General features: G+C 37.1%; 2 protein-coding genes across 50 annotated transcripts in view; one reads left to right on the forward strand and one right to left on the reverse strand.

The window, feature by feature from the left end:
* Positions 1-693: 693 nt before the first annotated feature.
* LOC127868855 (uncharacterized) lies at positions 694-7,762 on the reverse strand. Its single transcript, XM_052411004.1, has 7 exons — positions 7,629-7,762; positions 4,762-5,008; positions 3,657-3,787; positions 2,964-3,061; positions 2,500-2,639; positions 1,692-1,860; positions 694-1,422 (listed from the first exon to the last, which is right to left on the reverse strand). Exons 2-7 carry the CDS (start codon positions 4,873-4,875, stop codon positions 1,406-1,408), a joined length of 669 nt encoding a protein of 222 aa, XP_052266964.1. The 5' UTR covers positions 4,876-5,008; positions 7,629-7,762; the 3' UTR covers positions 694-1,405.
* Positions 7,763-8,028: 266 nt separating this feature from the next.
* The window catches only part of LOC127868847 (alpha-N-acetylglucosaminidase-like), a 64,049-nt gene continuing 47,777 nt past the window's right edge, over positions 8,029-24,300 (forward strand). For 44 of the 49 annotated variants that reach the window (XM_052410943.1, XM_052410948.1, XM_052410956.1 and 41 more), the window contains exons 1-7: positions 8,408-8,561; positions 12,471-12,539; positions 12,867-13,018; positions 13,677-13,861; positions 18,087-18,234; positions 18,931-19,001; positions 23,129-23,290. In XM_052410943.1, the coding sequence (XP_052266903.1) occupies positions 8,531-8,561; positions 12,471-12,539; positions 12,867-13,018; positions 13,677-13,861; positions 18,087-18,234; positions 18,931-19,001; positions 23,129-23,290 (818 nt within the window). In that variant the 5' untranslated portion in view covers positions 8,408-8,530. Of the gene's footprint in view, positions 8,142-8,406; positions 8,562-12,470; positions 12,540-12,866; positions 13,019-13,676; positions 13,862-18,086; positions 18,235-18,930; positions 19,002-23,128; positions 23,291-24,300 lie in introns of those variants that run through there. The other 5 variants (XM_052410988.1, XM_052410940.1, XM_052410990.1 and 2 more) reach the window with 5 other exon arrangements.

The raw sequence follows: 24,300 nt of genomic DNA on the forward strand, positions 1-24,300 counted from the left end.
TTATGTATGTTCACATTCTACATTCATTATATCAAAACAACTGCCAGTTATGTATGTTCACATACTACATTCATTATATCAAAACAACTGCCAGTTATGTATGCTCACATACTACATTCATTATATCAAAACAACTGCCAGTTGTGTATGTTCACATTCTACATTCATTATATCAAAACAACTGCCAGTAATGTATGTTCACATTCTACATTCATTATATCAAAACAACTGATGTTATGTATGTTCACATACTACATTCATTATATCAAAACAACTGATGTTATGTTTGCTCACATACTACATTCATTATATCAAAACAACTTATGTTATGTATGCTCACATACTACATCCATTATAAAACAACTGCCAGTTATGTATGCTCACATACTACATTCATTATATCAAAGCAACTGCCAGCTATGTTTGTTAACATACTACATTCATTATATCAAAACAACTGCCAGTTATGTATGCTCACATACTACATTCATTATATCAAAACAACTGATGTTATGTATGTTCACATACTACATTCATTATATCAAAACAACTGCCAGTTATGTATGCTCACATACTACATTCATTACATCAAAACAACTGCCAGTTATGTATGCTCACATACTACATTCATTACATCAAAACAACTGCCAGTTATGTATGTTCACATTCTACATTCATTACATCAAAACAACTGCCAGTTGTGTATGTTCACATACTACATTCATTATATCAAAACAACTGCCAGTTGTGTATGTTCATATACTACATTCATTATATCAAAACAACTACCAGTTATGTATGCTCAAATACAATTCATTTTTATCAAAACAACTGCCAGTTATGTATGTTCACATACTACGTTCATTATATCAAAACAACTGCCAGTTATGTATGCTCACATACTACATTCATTATATCAAAACAACTGCCAGTTATGTATGCTCACATACTACATTCATTATATCAAAACAATTGCCAGTTACGTGTGTCCAATAAATATAAACTTGCAAAAACAGAAACATTCTTACACGAAAGGTTTTGTAGAAAAAGTAAACAACAAGAATGTGCGTTTATTAAATGTTTCATTCAATCGATGCAAATGCTTTCTTAAAGTTTCTTTTATCGAATTACTATCACGATTTAACAGTTTCATTATAAAATACTCTCATTTAGATAGATGTTCAAGCGAAAATTTTAAATAAAAATTACTTCACTGCATACAACGGTCATCGCGGATTTTACATTATTTTGTAGACAAGTGATAGACGAACGACACATAGAAACGTGAATATGGTTTTATTTGAGAACTGTTTGTCAGTATACGCAAAAGATGTTGTTGTCAGCGATTTAAAGTGGGTAGTCAACAGGCAGAGATGCGATTCGGAACAATTATCGTTGGGCTCTTTTATGGCGCACGGCATTCTGTAAAAGAAATTGTCGCATTCAAACATCTTTTTGGAATAATATTTAATTATAGTATCTTCTAAAAAGTGTATCCTTTATTCAAATTTCTAGATTTCAAAAGTAAATGTGTTCTTATTTCTTTCAGATTTCGCCAAAAGTTATATTGTTAACATTTCATGTTAGATTGTTACACATTAAAAAGTATTATGTCACGATGAATGCAAACACAAGTATGAAATATTGATGTCATTTGAAGACACCATGCATCGGACTGCAAAAAGCCATACCCGGTCCTTTCCAGAACCACTCCAAACCCAGGGCGTCAGTGTTGACAAGACTTTCACCGATACAGGACCTCGACTTTCGGTCAATACTGGCCCAGTCGGTGTTCGTCAGTTCAAGGTCACCGTCGGGAATGCCGTCGACGGGATTCACGTCCACGTTGGGACGTCGGTCCTGTTAAAAAGATCATTCGTTTTCTAATTTGTTTTTATAGTCATATTCATTACAACATAACACATGTGAACAATTTCCGTTAATATTATTTATATTTAAAAAGTCCAATTGCGATTTGTTAAATAGTTATTACAAATAACAGCATTTCTTATTACAATTATTTGTACAATGCATGTTCAAATTCTCACAGGGTCATCTGCGCTACAAATACAAATCTTTATAACTGCTTTCCACTTTCATTGGTCCTTGGAGGCAGACTCATGAAAACAACATTAATGATTCTAGTTCTGAGAAAACTGGGCATAATGCATGTGCGCAAAGTGTCGTCCCAGATTAACCTGTGCAGTCCGCACAGGCTAATCAGGGACGACACTTCCTGCCTTAATTGTATTTTTGCTAAGAAGAGACTTCATTCAAACGAAAAATGTCATAAAAGCGGAAAGTGTCGTCCCTGATTAGGCTAATCTGACACTACACTTTACGCACATGCATTATGCCCAGTTTTCTCAGAACGCGACTCAAATAAAGAAGCTGAAAGTGATTGTGCGTCCACCTACCCTGACGACCAGCAAGTGAAAGTGAGTGTGCGTCCACCTAACCTGACGACCAGCAAGTGAAAGTGAGTGTGCGTCCACCTACCCTGACGACCAGCAAGGTCCCTGAAACTGGGCATTTGTTGGCCACGTTTTGTGAGGGGTCATAGCATATGTGGAAAATAAGGTACTCGCTCGGATTGTCACTGATCAGATAGTCCCTCCTGTTGGCAGTCAAGAACGTTCCTGAAAGCATATAAATGTTACGATATTTTGGTTTAAGAAGAAAACTGATATATCGTCATTACAGGTACCAATAACTGTTTGGAATAAGGTTAAACTGTACGGTTTGTCAACATTTTGTTGAATACCGTTTGGCGTTATGTCATACATTTGGGGATATTTGAAAATGATCTTGGTCTGGTTACTTTGGTCGTCGCATCGCCTATTACGAGTGCTTGAAGAGACATTTATTAAGACATGCTACAACCAACAAACGAGAAAATGGTGCAGCACAAATCTGGTAAGTCTATGTTTGAACGGATCAATTATGGAGTAAACAAATAAAACCTGTTTCCAAAGCACGCCAGCTGGCGGTGGTCGAGTCGACTCTCTGGAAGTTGCCGTTGAAGAAGTCGCATGCAGGGGCCGGCTGTTTAGTAACGTCCCTGAAAATATACATGTACGTGAACGGATCAACTTAAAATTCGCGATTTGCACAAACTTTATTATCACTCACGCCACTCAAATGTGCATAAGGTTTACATGACATCTTCGTAAAATACAAATTGGCCATGCTCGGTGAAAAGGGGGTTCAATGAATGTATGTAAAGTGTCGTCCAAGATTAGCCTGTGCAGTCCGCACAGGCTAATCAGTGACGTCACTTTCTGCTTTTATGATATTTTCTGTTTAAAGAAAGTCTCTTCTTAGCAAAAATCCAGTTTCGGCCGAAAGTGTCGTCCCTGATAAGCCTGTGCGGACTTCACAGGCTAATCTGGGACGACGCTTTACGCACATGCATTTCACAGAGCACGGCCCAAATATAAGAACCTCCTACAATTATGTACTAGTGTCTGATTGTGAGGACTGTGAACGCAAACGAACATTATCAGTTTATGATACAGATTGAGAAGTTAAACTACGGAAAAAGTCGTTGCCATCTGAAAGGAAAGAAATTACATAAGTATTTGCCATCTTTTGGCAAAGCAAAAACAATACTGAGAAATTTACCATGACGGTATAACTCAGGAGATTCTACATACCAGTAACTTCCCGCACGGTTTACGAATGTTCCATTGAATGTCCACCGAACTTTGAACTTGAATGATTTCTGTTCAAATAATTCCTCGTGATTCTTGATACCGTATATGGCGATGTACGTCTTCCCCACTACCTGATGAGCAAACACAAACTTTGATAGAAAAAAGGGTAAAATAACAAGCACATTTCATGGCAGAAGAGAATTCGATATACGTACAATATTGATATAAAAAGTCACTTATCAGTAGCAACAGACCAAGAATTACAAATTAACTGTTGAAAGATGTTGGTTTCAGCTAAGTTAAAATAACAAAAATGCTCGATCACTTGTTCTGTGAAAATTGGGCAAAATGCATGTGCGTACAGTGTCGTCCCAAATTAGCCCTGTTCAGTCCGCAATCAGGGACGACACTTTCCTCAATGGTATTTTCTAGTTTCAAGGAAGTCACTCCTTACCGAAAATCAAGTTTAGGCGGAAAGTGTCGTCCCTGATTAGCCTGTGCTTACTGCACATGTTAATCTGGAATGACACTTTACGCACATGCATTAAGCCCAGTTTTCTCAGAACACGGCTCATATCAGTCGCGTCATGCGAAAATTGGCCGTATGGAATATGCGGTCAGCGTGGCTCCAGTCTTGCTAACGCAGAATGATGCGGGTAAATTTGCATCTGTGTAAATATAGGATCTGGCACGAGTTGTCATATCATACCATATTTTATTAAACGTGTTCAGGAATTGTGATAGTAGGCGAGCCTTTATAACGAATTTCCTGGACGAGTTTAATAAATTAAGGTATGAAATGACAACGAGTGTCAGATCTTTTTATCACATGCTTTTAAATAAGCAAATGAAATAAATATTTACGCAAACATAATGATAAATCCCGAATGTTGTTTTACATTTCGTGACGTCATTTGACGTTGCAACGTAATTTCAGCAAAAATTACAAAATGCGACTGGTCAATCGAACAAAATAAACCAATGAAACGCTTAAAAAGTATATTACACACATGTGTAAGATTAAAATATTCGTAATGTTTATATTACATGGGAAACAGGTTATGGCATGTGATAAATGACAATATTAAATGCAAAGCATACGTACATGAGTGAGGAAGTCATTCCACGACAACACGCAGTCTCTGGTCGGGGTCGGGATTCCGAGCTTGCCATTGGGCATCAAATTGTTGTTTGGTCCGCCCAGACGCCTATTCCGCATCCAGTTTGATTCGCCTCGCAATTAACCATTAGGAGACGCCGCTTCGGGCATGTTCAGTAATTTACCCCGCGAAAAATCAGTATACAAGTGTGCGCAGGTCAACGTCATTGCCGCGAACAAGAGTAGCCACATCCTGTTGATAAACAATTATCAGATGTTCGTGAGCATCTTTCCATTTGACCCTTTCCCACTCAGAAGCAAAGGCAAAAATGACTATGTGAAAACAGCATTAAATCAGGACAGCCTTCGAGTAACTCGCAGTCTGTTAAAGTTGTATGCTGTTTGCTGCTTATCAGTATCAAAGGGTTGGAAATGAAGCCTTTAAAACTTGAATCTAGAGAGAAAGGTCTTAAATTAAGTTTAACTGTCTAAAGGACTACACATGCGTCAAAATACCTATCTAAGTGGAAATGGGCTAATCAAAAATGGCCAAAAAATCAAGCCATCAATAGAATCCAGCATGAGTTGATTTGCAATAGGGAGTCATCTAAACATAATATTACGCAAAACCAATTAACAAGCACATGACGCATTATCGTCGACTCTCATTCTGTCAGTTCAATGTTTAGAACTGTCACTTGGAATTGCGCTCTATAGCTTAGCTTAACGATCATCAATTTATAAAGTAAACTCATGTTGCTGTATTTAAAAGTTTTTAATAATAGTTTTAATCGATGCCAACAATTGCTTAATATAATAGATGAACTTATTGTTCTTAACTATTGATAGTTTGTAATAGCTTAATAATTCTACTGTGAAAATGAACTAATAGAAAAAATAATTCAGAATGTTAAACAAAATGAGAGTCTAAGTATACTATGACTTACATTTTACCCTGCGTCTTATTCCGATTTTGACGATAAAGTTTACTATCATTCCTATTTCTATGTTTGGAGGCGGGGCATGTTACCGTTCGAAAAAGAAGTATTTGTAACGCCTTCTATACGCGACCAGTGCATGTCACGCCTTATATACTTTCATCAAAGTACCTTCTTATAATGCCAAAAAAGTGCATAATTTGTAGTTTTGTAATCCAGGGGGGGGGGGGGGCGAAGCGATTTTAGTGATTTTGAAGGCTTTGATAAGTTTAAATAGGTGCTTTAGATCTAGTTAAGTGTGAAACATCAATGAATTGACTTAACTTTTACGCCGCGCCCACCGGGTCCGCCTATGTAAACGTTTTGCGCGCGCACCTTTGCGATGGTTAACAATATTAGCGATAGTTTCCTGCTTGAAAACTGATCGACATTCGCGGTTGAAACATATATCCCCGTTTCACTCGGAAACATTAACCTTGGTTTTAAAATAAACAGCGCGTATGTATACATGTTGTGTTTTGCCAAATTACACCACACTTGTGTTCTAATTGGTGAATATTTCGTGCAGCAAAATGTAAATATGTATGGGCAAATGCATACAAAATCCACTTTACACTAGTGTCCATATATATATTGTGACTAAATATCTCGTGGTCAGGTCGATCAGCTCTGGTCATCATGATGTACTCACTCTAGATGATGATAACAATCTGAAAACAGGACTGAGCGCTAGCGCGCAAGAATACGGAACGCAAACACTGTATTTTGATGAGGGAAACTGATACAAACTTAAAACAAAATGCAAACTTAATCCCATATAATCTCAACTTGACACAATAAAATGTCAACTACCTAAACATAAATTATCCTTTTCTCTTAACAAAAGGCAATTTTGGCGTTCCATACAAAAACACTTATACTCTAACCCATGTTACGCTTTGTACGTTTTACTTTTGATGAAAGTAAGTTTGCCTATGGCTGAAACTTCATGATTTACGTCTTGGAATCGATGTCCGTGTTTTCGTCTTTTGTCCGTCACACTTTCCGTTTCCGCGCGAAATCTCAGAGAGCAATGATCAAGATTTGACGAAACTTGAAGTTTCAATATACGGTGGACATGCGCATCATGGCGCATCATTGTCACGTATTTCCTGACAAATCATCATCGGGGATTTGTCGCCATTTGAATATTGTTGAAAGTAAAATAAGTTAATTTTGTCAGGTCGTTCTCCTTTATTTATTATTCAAACGAATTATTGCCCTTCAAATAATAATTTCCTCTCCGCGTTTTTAACACTAATGATCCGAACACGTATATGCATCAACCTTATAAGGTGAACATGCGTGTACTCTAAGGTTGTTCCACGGCAAAAAAAAGTCTGAATATAAATATTGCCTTATGATCAAACATATATTTTGAATGTTGGTGAAATTGTATATGCAGTATCCTTGCAGGATGAACGTACATTGCCATGCCGTTACGATTCAGTTATATTTTTCAGAGATTTATTGCCCCTTGAATAATTATTCGTTTGTACACAATTAACCCATACCTGGACAAATCATCCGGAGCATCCATTAGTTGGATTTCAGGCCCTGCCTGGATTTGAGTAACCCAGTGAGTTTCCTTTCATGTTTGCACTGCTTGAGGGGATACCACCCCGCGTCTCTAAAATTGTGATCAACTGTACGAATAAGCGCGCCGTATTGCCATCGAGCAGGACTATCGAGCCGCTAATGTCGGGAATTGTTCAATGGTGAGAATGACTTACATGAAATGAGTGTCCCAAACCGCAGCCGTGTAGTAGAGCCCTGACCTTACAAGCATGAGATTCTGACCTTTTAAATGCAATTTTTAGAATCAGTCGAGCGAATCAGGAGGTCGCTGAAATATATAAATATCAAATTATGTGTGATACTAGCGGTTGTACTCACAGAAATGTGGTCAAAGGATTCCATACATTGACCATCGGAAGCCGGTATGTGAGCTTAGCCGTCTTTTGTGATGAGATATCACTGCATTCAAGCTCATGAATGGGTCATGTCTTTTTCCAGGTTGTCAATATCCTTCTGCTGTTCCTGTTTACAAACAGGTCCCTGCTTTTTATCAAAATATGTACTATGGTAGTAAGAGGATTTCATAATATTATGTAGAGAAATCGCTAAAAATGGGGATGTGAAACTCGTCTGTTGTTCGTTAGTTCAATCAATATTTTTTTGTTCATCTGTTGTTCATTCTGCAGTAAACTCCGAATCAAACAGGCTTTGTTTTTCTTTACATGTCATGCTGTCGCTATGTTTTAGGCAAGGTACCGACATCTAAAATAAAAAACGAATTCAGTGTAGTGCAGCCGTAAGAAGCGGTGCGTAAGTAAACACGTACATCAATGAAACAAAACAACCCTGGGAAAAATATATAAATTTATGGTGAAATAAAGGTAGAATAAGGTATGTCACAAAGTATTTATGTGATATTTGCATCAATTACTGTAGACATGATGAGTTTGACGAATGTTATTGAATGAAAAGCTTTGCTGTTTTATTTTAAAAATGTCGTTTTGGTGATTTGAATAAGGTTACTCATGTGACTTGAGGTTAGTGTTATGTGCAGACTTGCACAACAGATTGAATTTGTAATACAGATTTATAGTGCAGATTGTGAACTACGTAATGAACAGTGCGAGGTGTTTATTTTGCGGCTCTATTAGAAAGGATTATGAATGTTATGGAGCCCTATTCGTCTGTATCAACAATTTGTAGTTCTTCTTGACCCGGAGGGTCAATAGCTGGGAGTTGGATTATTGCAACTACAACAATTTGATGCGTTAGATGCAGACATGCACACCAGATGGAGTTCTGAATACAGATGTATAGTGCAGATCATGTTACTTCTATTTACCTGCATCTCTTAGTCTCGGCGTCTCTTTGCAAGTTTTTATACGGGTGTTATCGCGTTGTTATGAGCAATGAGTAATGAGCACCTAAAAATCTGCATCCAGATAACGTTCGCATCGTGCTTATGTTTAACTTGGGGTTTATAAGTTATTGGTACAGTTAACATTGACATGCGCCTATACCTCCATTAGCCTTTAGCTGAACCCTATCAATCTGAGTCAACAAATTGAGAAAGCTTATATATAACGCTATTAATGCATGGGATAACTTGTGGACTTCAATTTACGTACAATCTCAACGATTTTCTTTGTCCAATTGGGAAAAGTACCCGTACCAGTCCTATTGGGAAAAATCGAGTCGTGAAAACCTCAAAATTGGGAAAAATCGAGTCGTGAAAACCTCAAATTGGAAAATTGGTGTATTTGATTTTTTGCTCCCAAATACTTTAAAATTGATAACCAAGTGTTTTCAAGCTGTCAATATTATATAAACCTAGGTTTAAGCTATAGAACTGCAAAGGGAAACTAACTAAATGTTGCTTTTAAAAAGCCTTTACCTTTAATTGGGAATTTAAGGACAGCAATTGGGAAATTTGTATTTTTTTCGTAATTGGGAAAGTGCCGTTAACCGGTACTGAGGAAAATCGCTGAATGAAGGACCCCTATAAACGGGTGTTGTAGCGTTTGGGAACTAATAAGCGCAAATTAATCTGCGTCCAGACATTGTTTTTCACATCCTGCATAAACGGTTATATTTGGGTTGAATAATAATGAGTAACTGTAATCTGCACTCAGTTAACATTCACATACGGTCATACGTGCATTATAGAGCTAATAGAACCCTATCAATCTGTGTAATGTCAACACATTGAGTGTGCTTAAATGCCATTAATTACATCAAAAAACTAAGTTACTTCTATTTATGTACATCAATTGAATCTCCGCGTGTTCGTACAATTTTTTATCATTGTAGAACTAATATAAGCCCCCTCCCCCTCAACAAACAAACAAACAACAACAAACAAAAGCATCCAAACAACGTCCACATCGTGCTTATACGGTTGAAGTCGGGTTTGATTTGTTATGGATCCCTATTCATCTGCGCCCAGTTAACATTCACATGCCATTATATGGTCTTAATTGCATTCTGAGCTAATGTAACCCAATCACTGTGGATCGAGTGAACTTATTGAGGTTGTTTATACGGTATCAATTGCAAAAACTAACTAAAAACCTTCTATGTAATGTGGCCATAGAATATTCTCATGTTCGTATACGGATTTAATAGCGTTAGGGAACAAATGAACCCCTATTTGTATGCGTCTAGAAAACGATCACATCGTGCTGATAAATCGGGTTTTATAAATGAAGGACCCCTAAAAAACAGCGACCAACTAACAATCTCATGTGCTTATACGGTCTATATTACAGTATAGAAGTTATGTAGCATTAATATTAATGGAGCTATAGTGTTATATCAGGGTTTATTAATTACAACATTGTACTCACGCTCATCAAGCCAAAAACAAAGTGCATACAAATGCAAGTCATCAACAATCACTTAATAGCATAATGTAAATGCTCTCACGGTACGTTTCATCGTGTATAAATTGCACTTCTTTTAAAGGAAAAAAAAGCAAAACCAAAGGGAAGGAGTTCAACTTCATAAAGAAGACAGAGAGGCCAGCAACCCGCTATAAGACGTCATTCGCAATGCCAAACAGGCAAACATTCTCGCAATGACGTTTAATTCTTTTAAAAACAAAATGAATGCTGTCACTATAGAACGTGCAACCTTTTGGATCATAAGCATCTTAGGCGGAAAGTAGTATAAGCAAATATAATAACACCATTTTGCTTAATTAATAGGCTTTATTATTTTTCAGTCTATTCACACTATATAGAAACTAAGATATGATCTGCGAAGGTTGTCGAAACGCATGTTTTAATTAAACTTCAATTCGTAGTCATAGTTCTCTTTCGCAATCAAACCAATATAACAACCTGAGAAATGCAATGTGAAGGTTGTCGGACGTGTGGGGCGGGAACCTGTTCAAACTTTTTGGACGCAGATGACTAGAGTTCACTGCGTATCTTATACAATACAGATTGGATAAGTGTTAACTTGACGAAGATTGACATGGGGTACATAACTTATTTCATGCAATTAAGAGCTAATAAGCACATGTAAATCTAAGCTGCGGAATAAAAAAAAAACATACTGTCAAGGCTGTTGGAACACATGCAGATTGATAAGGCATTAGTTTTTTGTCAAAATTAAACCCATTTAAGAACCTTCTCAGCGTGTTTAGACATAGATGATTCTGTGTTCATATCACATTTAATGCAATACAGCCCTTATAAGCACTCTCTATGTGTTCATTCAATGCAGATCGATAGGGGTGCATTAGATATATAATATCTTTTTATAATGCACAATATCGTATAAGCATATGTCAATGTCAACTGGATGCAGATTTATAGGGCTTCATTATCAGTCACAATTTAAAAACATAACAATATTGTTCAGATGAATATGGAAATAGGTTTTTAAATAAAAAATTATAGAAACAGCAGACGAATGATGTTTACTAAAAAAACATCATACAATAAATAGTTTAGTCAGCATCTAAATCTGTTCCGGAGAATACACATGCCAACATGCTGAACGTACTCAATTGCTGATGACGAATGCACACTGGGCTATACACTGGTTTACAGTCTGCTCTTTAGAATCTGTATTGCACATGTGCACATAACATTTACTGTGACTTGACAGTTGATTGGTTCTTGACTTAACAGACAGCTATGGGCTTTGCGTCCCATGTAATAGTATCCAACATGAATTCACTACATCATCAATGATCAATAATGCATCAAATGACATATTTTGTTCCTATGACTTAAAATATATTTAACTACCAAATCATATTAAGGCTGTGCTCTGTGAAAAAGGAGTTTAATGCATGTGCATAAAGTGTTGTCCCAGAATAGACTGTGCAGTCCACACAGGCTAATCAGGGATGACACTTTCTGCGTTAATGATATTTTTCGTTTCAATAAAGTCATAGAATAGCAAAAATCCAGTTAAGGCTGAAAGTGTCATCCCTGGTTAGCCTGCGCTGGTTAGCCATTATAAAACAGACAGATTTCTTCCAGTTGTTCTTGCCTCTCCTTTAATTCAGATTGTTATCAATTTAAATATGATTCGGTCCTTATTCAGTATTGGTAATAGTATTAAAAGAGATGTCATGTTATGAAATTTCACTTAACCCATATTCACACACCATCAGCAAAAAATAATTTGGGCAGCTAAAATAAAAACCAATATCACAGAAAACGGTTTAATTAAAATTAATTGCACAATCTATTTCCAAATTTTTCAAACAATTGGATTAAAACTTAAAATATGTCATCACCATAATTGGCAGATGTGCTCATCTCTGTCACCCCCAGTGATGTACCAATTCCTAAGTTTTTGCCCTTGAACATTGATGACAAATCTGTGTTTGTGACAATTAATGCTTACCTTTTGCCCCCGGATCAAAAGATTGGGGGCATATTGTTTTTGGCCTGTCTGTCTGTCTGTCATTCATTTATTCATTAATTGTGTGTGTCCCAAAACTTTAACCTTGGTTAAAGTTTTGCAATAACTTTTGCATTATTGAAGATAGCAACTTGATATTTGGCATGCATGTGTATCCCATGGAGCTGCACATGTTGAGTGGTGAAAGGTCAAGGTCATCCTTTAAGGTCAAAGGTCAAATAAATGGCTTCAAAACCGCAATAGGGGGCATTGTGTTTCTGACAAATACATCTCTTGTTCAATTGGTTTTAATAAAATGTTATAACTCTCATGCTATGAAATTCTTTCTGTTTGCAGTTTCAGAAATGAAGTCATGGATGATAGCAGTATGCCTTGTGGTGGTGGGCCACGTTTCAGCCATGAAAGGTAAAGGATTGAGAGCTGTTGTTTCTGATAAAGAAGTTCTTAGGGGATACAGTAGTTTTTCCATCAACTCTTGAATGCTTCCTTGCTTACATGAAATAATTTACATTGAAATATTGAAAAAATATTAACAAAATGTGAAAATACAACTAACTTAGAAAACTGAATTTTATATTCTTCAGGTTTGAAAAGTACAAATACAATTTGAAACATAGTATTTTATAGGAATTGCAAGTTAAAAGAGTCAGAATGCATTATTACAAATTATGTTGAAGTCTTATATCCACTTAAAAATATTCACTTAAATATGCACCGAGAACTGTATTTCAGATTTTCCCACATTGAATCACTTACGACCGTCATCCAGTATTGCTGACCAATCATTGGCTGCTCAGCAGCTGATTGGACGGGTCTTAGGGGTGGACCTTGCATCACATTTCAACGTGACTGTCACTGGTGCAAAAGTACTGGATTCATTCAATGTAATTGTCCTTTCTTAATAGATTCTGGTTTTAAAGGCTTATTTTCAAACCCTATGCTACTGATGAGCAGCAAACAGCATAAACCTGAACAGCCTGTTTGTTCCTGGCAGGTTATTCTGGTTTTATGCGGGTTGCATATAATTATTTGCACTTTGATTTTGATTGGGAAAGGTTTAATTGCTTAATTTCTTGTTAAATTTTGAGTCTATCTGAACTGATTTCTCAGCAAGAGCCATTTACATTAATAAGAGTTTATTTGCGCAATTTCTTATAAAGAAAATAAATGGGTTATGTTAATTTTACTCTGAATACCAGAACTACATTTTAAACAAGAAAGAGCGCACATCTTTACTTGGTATAAATGTCTGCTCTGTATTTTCTGAACTTCATTTATTAAAAATGCACCTCAGGAAAATGCCAAAATTGATCTAAAACATTTATGTAATATTATAATATAATTAATTTTTTTTAATTCATGAAAAGGTGAATGGTTATAGGCTTTCGGAGGTTCATATGTAAACCATGCCAGATTTTTGAAAGGCACGAGCCTATATAGCAGCAAAGTCAAAGAAAATTATTATTGGGGTATATCTACGGGTTAGAATGTTCAAAATGAAATTCATCGAAAAAATCAAAGTCACACTGTGTCCCCTTCCAGATTATTTCCGATGGCAACACAGTGTTCATAACTGCAACAACAGGTGTAGCAGCTGCAATGGGTTTCTACTATTACCTGAAAGTGCACTGTGGGCGTCAGTTTACGTGGGCTGGACAACAGTTGAACATTCCATCACCACTGCCAGCCATCGCCCAGCCAGGCATTACCATTATGGCAAATGACAGGTGAGATAGCTAAAATATTAGCAATTTTTTTCCCCATTAATTAATTGTGAAAAGTACCGGTACCAGCCAAGTTGGAAAAAATAAAAGCAAAAAAAGCCTGAAGTTGGGAAAGTTTGCGTAGTGAAATTTTTCAGATTAGGAAATTGGTGTATTTTATTTGTTGCTAGAGAGATAAACAATTTGTTGCATTTTATTGAAAAAAAATGCAAAAAATATCAAAATTAAAAAAATATTATTATAAAAAGTTATAGCAGCAGTTGGGAAATTTTTCGTTTTTTTTTGCAGTTGAAAAGTGCTGTTTTCCAGTACTTTATAAAGAAGGAAAAAAACACTGAATTTGTTCCATACATGTGCCTCATATGAGCCTTGTTTTGGGAAATCTGGGTTTAATGCATGTGAGTAAAGTGTCATCCCAGATAAGCCTGTGCATTCCCTACAGGCAAATCAGGGACAGCCAGGTCCTGTTCTTTCTACACTAGATCTTTGTTTATCAGAGACCTTCTTTAAATGAAAATTTTCATAAAAGCAGAAAGTATCCAGAGTCTTATCGTGGATGACATGGACATTTAATAATCCCAGTTTTCTTAGAACAAGGCATTATGTTCCTCACATGTGCCCTAATGACTAAAGACATACAAGCCATGACATATTTTAAAAATTTTAGTATTACACAATTTTTGCACATTTCCAGGTAAAACCAGAGTCTCCTAATATTGTATCACAAATTTTGCAAAATCTGTTACTACCAGTATGTTGAAACTGCTTCTGTGCAATCATGTGTTGTGTTCTGCTAATATTAAAACGTCTTCCACCCTTCATGAACATGTTTTGCAGGTTACTGTACTGCCAGAATATGTGCATTCATAGCTCTTTTTAAATCACATGTTTTATATGTTCTATTATAACCAGAATGTCGGCTGCTTTTCCATAAAACGTTTTTGAGGTTCAAGTGCAACCAGAATGTGAGTAATCGAAACTGCTCTTCAATGACATGTTTTGCAGGGTCTGGTACTACTCTTTAACTACATGTTTTGCAGGGTCTGGTACTACTCTCCAATGACATGTTTTGCAGGGTCTGGTACTACTCTTCAATGACATGTTTTGCAGGGTCTGGCACTACCCTTCAATGACATGTTTTGCAGGGTTTGGTTCTACTCTCCAATTACATGTTTTGCAGGGTCTGGTACTACTCTCCAATGACATGTTTTGCTGGGTCTAGTACTACTCTCCAATGACATATTTTGCAGGGTATATACTACTCAACAATGACATGTTTTGCAGAGTCTAGTACTACTCTCCAATGACATGTTTTGCAGGGTCTAGTACTACTCTCCAATGACATGTTTTGCAGGGTCTAGTACTACTCTCCAATGACATGTTTTGCAGGGTCTAGTACTACTCTCCAATGACATGTTTTGCAGGGTCTAGTACTACTCTTCAATGACATGTTTTGCATGGTCTGGAACTACTCTACAATGACATGTTTTGCATGGTCTGGTACTACTCTCTAATGACATATTTTGCAGGGTCTGGTACTACTCTCCAATGACATGTTTTGCATGGTCTAGTACTACTCTCCAATGACATGTTTTGCAGTGTCTCGTACAACTCACCAATGACATGTTTTGCAGGGTCTGTAACTACTCTCCAATGACATCTTTTGAAGGGTCTGGTACTACTCTTCTATGACATGTTTTGCAGGGTCTGGTACTACTCTCCAATGACATGTTTTGCTGGGTCTAGTACTACTCTCCTATGACATGTTTTGCAGGGTCTAGTACTACTCTCCAATGACATGTTTTGCAGGGTCTGGTACAACTCTCCAATGACATGTTTTGCAGGGTCTGGTACTACTCTCCAATGACATGTTTTGCAGGGTCTTGTACTACTCTCCAATGACATGTTTTGCAGGGTCTGGTACTACTCTCCAATGACATGTTTTGCAGGGTCTAGTACTACTCTCCAATGACATGTTTTACATGGTCTTGTATTACTCTCAAATGACATGTTCTGCATGGTCTGGTACTACTCTCCAATGACATGTTTTGCAGGGTCTGGTACTACTCTCCAATGACATGTTTTGCAGGGTCTGCTGCTACTCTCCAATGACATGTTTTGCAGGGTCTGATACTGTTCTCCAAAGACATGTTTTGCAGGGTCTGGTACTACTCTCCAATGACATGTTTTGCAGGGTTTGGTACTAATATCCAATAAAATGATTTACAGGGTCTAGTACTATTCTTCAATGACATGATTTGCAGGTCTGGTACAACTCTCCAATGACATGTTTTGCAGGGTCTAGTACTACTATTCAATGACATGTTTTGCTGAGTCTGGTTCTACTCTCCAATTATGACATCTTTTGCAGGGTCTGATACTACTCTCCAATGACATGTTTTGCATGGTCTAGTACTTCTCTCCAATGACATGTTTTGCAGGGTCTGGTACTACTCTCCAATGACATGTTTTGCAGGGTCTGGTACTACTCTCCAATGACATGTTTTGCAGGGTCTGGTACTACTCTCCAATGACATGTTTTGCAGGGTCTGGTACTACTCTTCAATGACATATTTTGTAGGGTCTGGTAATACTCTCCAATGACATGTTTTGCAGGGTCTGGTTCTACTCTCCAATGACATGTTTTGCAGGGTCTGGTTCTACTCTCCAATGACATGTTTTGCAGGGTCTGGTACTATTCTCCAATGACATGTATTGCAGGGTCGGGTACTTCTCTCCAATGACATTTTTTGCAGGGTCTAGTACTTCTCTCCAAAGACATGTTTTGCAGGGTCGGGTACTACTCTCTATTGACATGTTTTGCAGGGTCTGGTACTACTCTCCAATGACATGTTTTGCAGGGTCTGGTACTACTCAAAAATGACATGTTTTGCAGGGTCTGGTACTACTCTCCAATAACATGTTTTGCAGGGTCTGGTACTACTCTCCAATGACATGTTTTGCAGGGTCTGGTACTACTCTCCAATGACATGTTTTACAGGGTTGGGTACTACTCTCCAATGACATGCTTTGTAGGGTCTGGTACTACTCTCCAATGACATCTTTTGCAGGGTCTGGTACTACTCTCCAATGACATGCTTCGTTGGGTCTGTTACTACTCTCCAATGACATGTTTTGCAGGGTCTAATACAACTCTCCAATGACATGTTTTGCAGGGTCGGGTACTACTCTCCAATGACATGCTTTGTAGGGTCTTGTACTACTCTCCAAAGACATGTTTTGCAGGGTCGGGTACTTTAATATTTTGTGCTACTCTCCAATAACATTTTTTGCAGGTTCCGGTATTACCAGAATGTGTGCTTCTTCCCAAAAACATGTTTTGCATGTTCTGGTACTACAAAAACATTTTCTCTCCAATAACATGTTTTGCAGATTTAGGTACTAACAGAATGTTTACTACTCTAAAATTTGAAGGTTCTCATACTACCAGAATGTGTGCTACTCACCAATAACATATTTTGAAGGTTCCAGTTTTCACAGAGTGTGTGCTTATCTCCCAATTTATGTTTTTGTAGATGTTGGTACCATCAGCATGTGTGTATTGTCAGATACTCTCGAATAACCTGTTTTGCAGGTTCTGATACTACCAGAATGTCTAATGCACTCCAATAACCTGCTTTGCCGGTTCTGATACTACCAGAATGTCTAATGCACTCCAATAACCTTTTTTGCAGGTTCTTATACTACCAGAATGTCTAATACACTCCAATAACCTGTTTTGCAGGTTCTTATACTACCAGAATGTCTAATACACTCCAATAACCTGTTTTGCAGGTTTTTATGCTACCAGACTTGCTAATACACTCCAATAACCTGTCTTGCAGGTTCTTATGCTACCAGAATGTATAATACACTCCAATGATCTGTTTTGCAGGTTACTACAATAATGTCTAATACACTCCAATAACCTGTTTTGCAGGTTCTTTACTACCAGAATGTATAATACACCCCAATAATATGTTTTGCAGGTTTTTATACTACTAGAATGTCCAATACACTCCAATAACCTGTTTTGCAGGTTCTGATACTACCAAAATGTGTGCAGTCCTAGCTGCTTACTATCTATAAGCTACTCTTCAACTCTTAGCTTAACTCCAATCACATGTTTCACAGGCTCAGGTTCTAAAAGATACTAAGTAACATGTTATGCAGGTTCTGGTATTAAAAGCTAACAAGTTTTGCAGGTTTCTGGTAACATGTTTTGCAGGTTTCGGTACTACCAGAATGTGTGTACTGTCAGCTACTCCATGGCATGGTGGGACTGGTCTCAATGGGAGCAACATATCGACTGGATGGCAATGAATGGCATCAATTTACCATTGGCCTTCACTGGACAGGAGGCAGTGTTTCAGAAGGTAAACTAGGACTATAGCTTTGCCGATGGTTTAGAAGGTTAAGTAGCGCAATAGCTATGCCCATGTTTTAGAAGGTAAACTAGATCAATAGCTTTGCCTGTGATTGAAAAGATTCACTACAGCAATAGCTATGCCCTTGTTTCTGAAGGTTAACTCATGCAATATCTTTGCCCATGTTTAAGAATTTAGACTAGCCCAATAGCTTTGCCCATGTTTCAGAAAGTAAAACTAGAGCAATAGCTTTGCCCATGTTTCAGAAGGTAAACGAGTGCAATAGCTGTGCCTAATTTTCGGAAAGTTCACTAGCGCAATAGCTTTGCCTGTGATTCAGAAGGTTCAATAGAGCAATAGCTTTTCCCATGTTTCAAATGGTAAACCAGTGCAATAGATTTGCCCTTGTTCAGAAGGGAGACCAGGGCAATAGCTTTGCCCATATTTCAGAACGTAAACTAGCGCAAAAGCTTTGACCATGTTTAAGAAGGTAACCTAGAGCAATAGCTTTGCCCATGTTTCAAATGGTAAACCAGTGCAATAGCTTTGCCTAGCTCAAAAATCATCCATGCAGGTCTTCAGCCCTTGTGTTTTTGAACACTGTATCAAATTATTGTGTTTATAGTATTGAGACTAAAAGTTGCATTTGATATTGACAGGTCTAGGGCAGTATATATAACTCACTTCTATTCCTACTCTCAACAGACATACATGAAGCTGGGATTTACTGCTGATGACTTGAAGATGCACTGGGGAGGTCCGGCCTTCCTGGCATGGTAAGCATGCTATATCAGAACTTTAGAACTTTAAAAAATATCTGACAAGGTAGCACAAACGATCTTTGAAAGCCATTGAATGTTTTTACCATTGTATTTTATGTCGCTGATTTGAAAGTAGGTTCAATGTCTTTTGTCTAAAACAAACTGGGCTTGATGGAAACTCAGGTAGGCATATGCTACCTTAAGATAATTAAGATAAATTATATGGGTCTTTTCAGAATAATAAAACAGAATAATAATATCAATAAAAGCAAATGCACTGCCTCGGTATCAAATATGATACTTTAAGCATCTTCAGCCATTTTTTTCATTATGGCTTTATGTGTGTATGTGTAATTGTATTTAAGCTTCCACAGATGGAAATTGTTTTTTAATTAGTCTGTATTATTTAATTATTGCACTGGATCATCATGCATGTCTCAGTTAAACTGTAAAAAAAAATAAAAAATTCTTTTTTATACAAGAGAGAATGTGCATCTTATTTGCGAATTTTTAAAGCACTTATAGTAATGGTTGCTATTTAAATGAAAAGAAATATACCATTTAACAAGCACTGCGGAGGAATGAACACTTTCCTAAATACTGTAAAACCATTTAATTTCGTGTGGTATGAATTTTCGTGGATTTCGTTGTTCTGCTGAACCACGAATTCAAGTACCAACGATTATTTTACATTTTTAATCAGAAATCGGTCCTATCTGAATGTCATTGCCGACATTCTCTATTGTTTTCGGTTATCTGAGATATTTGATTGAGATATGCTAGGTAATACAATATGTTGTTTTCTTAATAAGTGTTTGGGTAATAATACTTTTTAAATCAAGCACGGAATTTAAACTGTACATCAACGATTGTTCTCTTTTACGTGACGTCGTCAAATTAACAGTTTGCAGATTTATCACATGTCAATTAGTGCCAATTAAAGTTAAAAGTGACATAACTGTTCACACCTGTATTTTTGGGACCTTATTACTCAATTGTTATTACTAGGGGACCGATTGAGCAAAGAATTGCAAATATTGTCAAAACAACATTGATGGCAATTAGCGAGCAGGGACCCACAAGATGGCCGCTTATTCGCTCTTATCGCCAAATATCGGCAATACTTTCATGCTTCAGTGCACATTAATCATAAGCCTTGCTGTCAACACACATTAGCAGATTATTCTTCGTTATTACTCTGGTTGTTTTAAGAAAAGTTTAATTATTATGACTGTCAATCTTCCCCCAAAATTTGAAATCCACGAAATTACGTGTCAACGAATTAGTTGTTTTTTATTAAACCACGAAATTTCATACCGACAAATTTTTATACGTTTACAGTATACTTGTTGTCTGCTATTTTCGTGAAGTGTGCAGCGTCATTTATAAGCTCATCTATTTTTTGAAAAAAAATTATGAGCTATTGTCATCACCTTGGCGTTGGAGTCGGCGTCGGCGTTGGCGTCGGCGTCCGGTCAAGTTTTGCGTTTAGGTCCACTTTTCTCAGAAAGTATCAATGCTATTGCATTCAAACGTGGTACACTTACTTACTATCATGAGGGGACTGGGCAGGCAAAGTAAGATAACTCTGGCGTGCATTTTGACATAATTATGTGCCCTTTTTATACTTAGAAAATTGAAAATTTTAGTTAAGTTTTGTGTTTAGGTCCATTTTATTCCTTAAGTATCAAAGCTATTGCTTTCATACTTGCAACACTTACTAACTATCATAAGGGGACTGTGCAGGCAAAGTTATGTAACTCTGACTGGCATTTGGACGGAATTATGGGCCCTTTGTACTTAGAAAATTGAAAATTTGGTTATGTTTTGTGTTTAGGTCCACTTTATTCCTACAGTATCAAAGCTATTGCTTTCATACTTGCAACACTTATTAACTATCATAAGGGGACTGTGCAGGCAAAGTTATGTAACTCTGACTGGCATTTGGACGGAATTATGGGCCCTTTGTACTTAGAAAATTGAAAATTTGGTTAAGTTTTGTGTTTTGGTCCACTTTACCCCTAAAGTATCATAGATATGGCTTTCATACTTGGAACACTGGCAAACTATCATAAGGGTATGTAACCTCCTGTCACGCGGGGTATTTCTAATAACTTGTACTCGTAACAAGCAAGTTACAATATACTTTATTCCCTGAATACAATCAATATTCATATAGCTTAAGCCTTGTTTATAGGAAGTCAGAAGTAGAAGATGACGTCCTGAAAATATACAACACAACATACATTTATTAAAACATGTGTGGTTCCCCTCAAGAGTATATGACAATACGCATACACACAAGAATCAAAGCACTATAATTAATATTAAAACAAGTTAAAACAATACATCATCTTGCAGAATCAAAGCACTATAATTAATATTAAAACAAGTTAAAACAATACATCATCTTGCACAGATATAACTTCCTACACATATTGCATCATACAATGATACAAACATACAACATGAACAAATACATACAAATGACTAACTAAACACAGTTTACTCACTGAATATGTGCTATTCAGGACCTGCTGTTCCTATATATGGCTGGTGGGGTTAGTTCTGCAAGCTGAAATATTAATTATTGCAAAGTGAAAGTGATAATTCATAACAACGTATTTTTACCGATAGCCCGATAGTTTGAGTAGAGAAATAAAAGAATAGAAGAAAGAATCAGGGATGATAAACACAAATACAAAAGCAGTAATACCTCTTAATGTTATGACTTACTTATCATTTACTGATTCCTAATGAAATATATAAAACTAACTGGATTTCTGTTTCTTTCTCCAAATACGTTCTATGAAAAAATTGACAAGCGAATGACTTCCGCTTGGGACAAACCAAAACATAATTAACCGCAACCTTTATGTACAGGTTACACTATACTAAGTTTTACGCCTAGTTACAGGTACAGTAAAAGGACAAGTTGCATAACTCTGGTTGTCATTTTTACGGAATTATGGCCCTTTTTTGACTTAGTAACTTTGAATATATGGTTAAATTTTGTGTTTCGATCCACTTTACTTCTAAAGTATCAAGGCTATTGCTTTCAAACTTCAAATACTTTCATGCTATCATGAGGTTACTGTACCTGGCAAGTTGAATTTTACCTTGACCTTTGAATGACCTTGACTCTCAAGGTCAAATGATTAAATTTTGCTAAAATTGCCATAACTTCTTTATTTATGAATAGGTTTGATTGATACTTTGACAAAACTACTCTTACCTGACATACCACAACAGACTCCACCCAAACCATCCCCCCCTCCCCCCCCCCCCCGAACCCCCCCCCCCTATTTTTTTTTTTTTTTTTTTTTTAAGATCATTTCACAAATGACCACCACACCCTCACACTATACCCCCCCCACCCCACCCCCCCCCCAAATTATTTTTTTTGAAACGGTTAAAAAACACAAATATTTATTTATTTATTTATTTTTTGAAATACCGTAGCACCCAAGAATCCTTCCCCCCCCCCCCCCCCCCCTCCTGGAATTTTTTTTTTGCATTTTTTTATCCGCAATTTTTGAAGATAATGTAATAAATGTCCACACCCCCACACTATACACCCCTCTTCACTCCACCCCTCCCTCCTTTGTGATTGAAATTGAGAGTCCCTTCACCTTTAAAAAGAAAATAGATGAGCGGTCTGCACCCGCAAGGCGGTGCTCTTGTTTAGCTATGTCATGATTCTTTCTTGTTTTGTTATGAACTGCTTATGCAGTCATTAAACGTTGCATACCATGCTTGTTTTTCCAGTTGTTACAATTTTTTGTACATTTAAGTCCTGATTGGGAAAGCAGGGTTTAATTCATATGCATTAAGTGTCATTTCAGGTTAGCCAGTGCAGTCTGCACTCATTGAAAATCCAGATAAGATGGAATGTGTCATCCCTGATTAGCCTGTGTGGACTGCACGCGCTTATCTGGAACGACACTTTACGCACATGAATTGAACCCCATTTTCCAAACACAGAACTCATTTTGGCTTGTGTATTTGAGGTCACAGATGGGTAATGCATGGTTGGGGAGGGTCTTGCGCTGGGAAAACCTGGTTTAATGCATGTGCATAAAGTGTTATCCCAGATGAGACTGTGCAAAGCTAAAGTTAATTTTTTGGTTCCCATATTTCAGGTCCCGGATGGGTAACATGCATGGTTGGGGAGGGCCCCTGCCCCAGTCCTGGATAGACAACCAGCTTGCCTTGCAGCACCAGATACTGGCACGTATGAGGGACCTCGGTATGATACCAGTCTTACCAGGGTTCTCTGGACTTGTGCCTGAAAACTTCACCAGGTAGGGGAGTGTATGTAATCTGTATGCAATTAACAGACTTCCAATATTATTGTTTATTATTCAATTTTTATTGTTTGTTTTTTCAGACAAAAAGTTTCATTTATTTTTAAATTATTTTAATTTTCAATATTTTACTTCTGACTTGTGGCCCAAATCATCATCAGTTAGGAGATAGATCATCATCAGTTAGGAGATAGATCATCATCAGTTAGGAGATAGATCATCATCAGTTAGGAGATAGATCATCATCAGTTAGGAGATAGATCATCATCAGTTAGGAGATAGATCATCATCAGTTAGGAGATAGATCATCATCAGTTAGGAGATAGATCATCATCAGTTAGGAGATAGATCATCATCAGTTAGGAGATAGATCATCATCAGTTAGGAGATAGATCATCATCAGTTAGGAGATAGATCATCATCAGTTAGGAGATAGATCATCATCAGTTAGGAGATAGATCATCATCAGTTAGGAGATAGATCATCATCAGTTAGGAGATAGATCATCATCAGTTAGGAGATAGATCATCATCAGTTAGGAGATAGATCATCATCAGTTAGGAGATAGATCATCATCAGTTAGGAGATAGATCATCATCAGTTAGGAGATAGATCATCATCAGTTAGGAGATAGATCATCATCAGTTAGGAGATAGATCATCATCAGTTAGGAGATAGATCATCATCAGTTAGGAGATAGATCATCATCAGTTAGGAGATAGATCATCATCAGTTAGGAGATAGATCATCATCAGTTAGGAGATAGAAATTACAGTCAAACCTGAATTCAGCGGTCAGTCAAGGAAAATGACAAAAGTGACCGTTGTCCATCATCATCAGTTAGGAGATAGAAATTACAGTCAAACCTGAATTCAGCGGTCAGTCAAGGGAAATGACCAAAGTGACCGTTGTCCACAGGTGACCGTTGAATTCGGATCACAATTTTAAGATGGTTTGTCAGTTGGTAGTATTGCTACGTTGTTACCCCACCCAGTCTAAAAAGCGGA

The sequence above is a fragment of the Dreissena polymorpha genome, chromosome 2 (assembly GCF_020536995.1).
Source record: "Dreissena polymorpha isolate Duluth1 chromosome 2, UMN_Dpol_1.0, whole genome shotgun sequence".
NCBI classification, from domain to species: domain Eukaryota; kingdom Metazoa; phylum Mollusca; class Bivalvia; order Myida; family Dreissenidae; genus Dreissena; species Dreissena polymorpha.

Excerpts from the sequence above, each read along its gene's own strand:
- LOC127868855 (XM_052411004.1), bottom strand. The coding sequence starts at position 4,875 with ATGCGGAATAGGCGTCTGGGCGGACCAAACAACAATTTGATGCCCAAT. Across the intron at positions 3,062-3,656 it reads AACCGTGCGGGAAGTTACTG|GGACGTTACTAAACAGCCGG; the intron begins GTATGTAGAATC and ends GTATATTTTCAG. Across the intron at positions 1,861-2,499 it reads GGACCTTGCTGGTCGTCAGG|GACCGACGTCCCAACGTGGA; the intron begins GTAGGTGGACGC and ends TCTTTTTAACAG.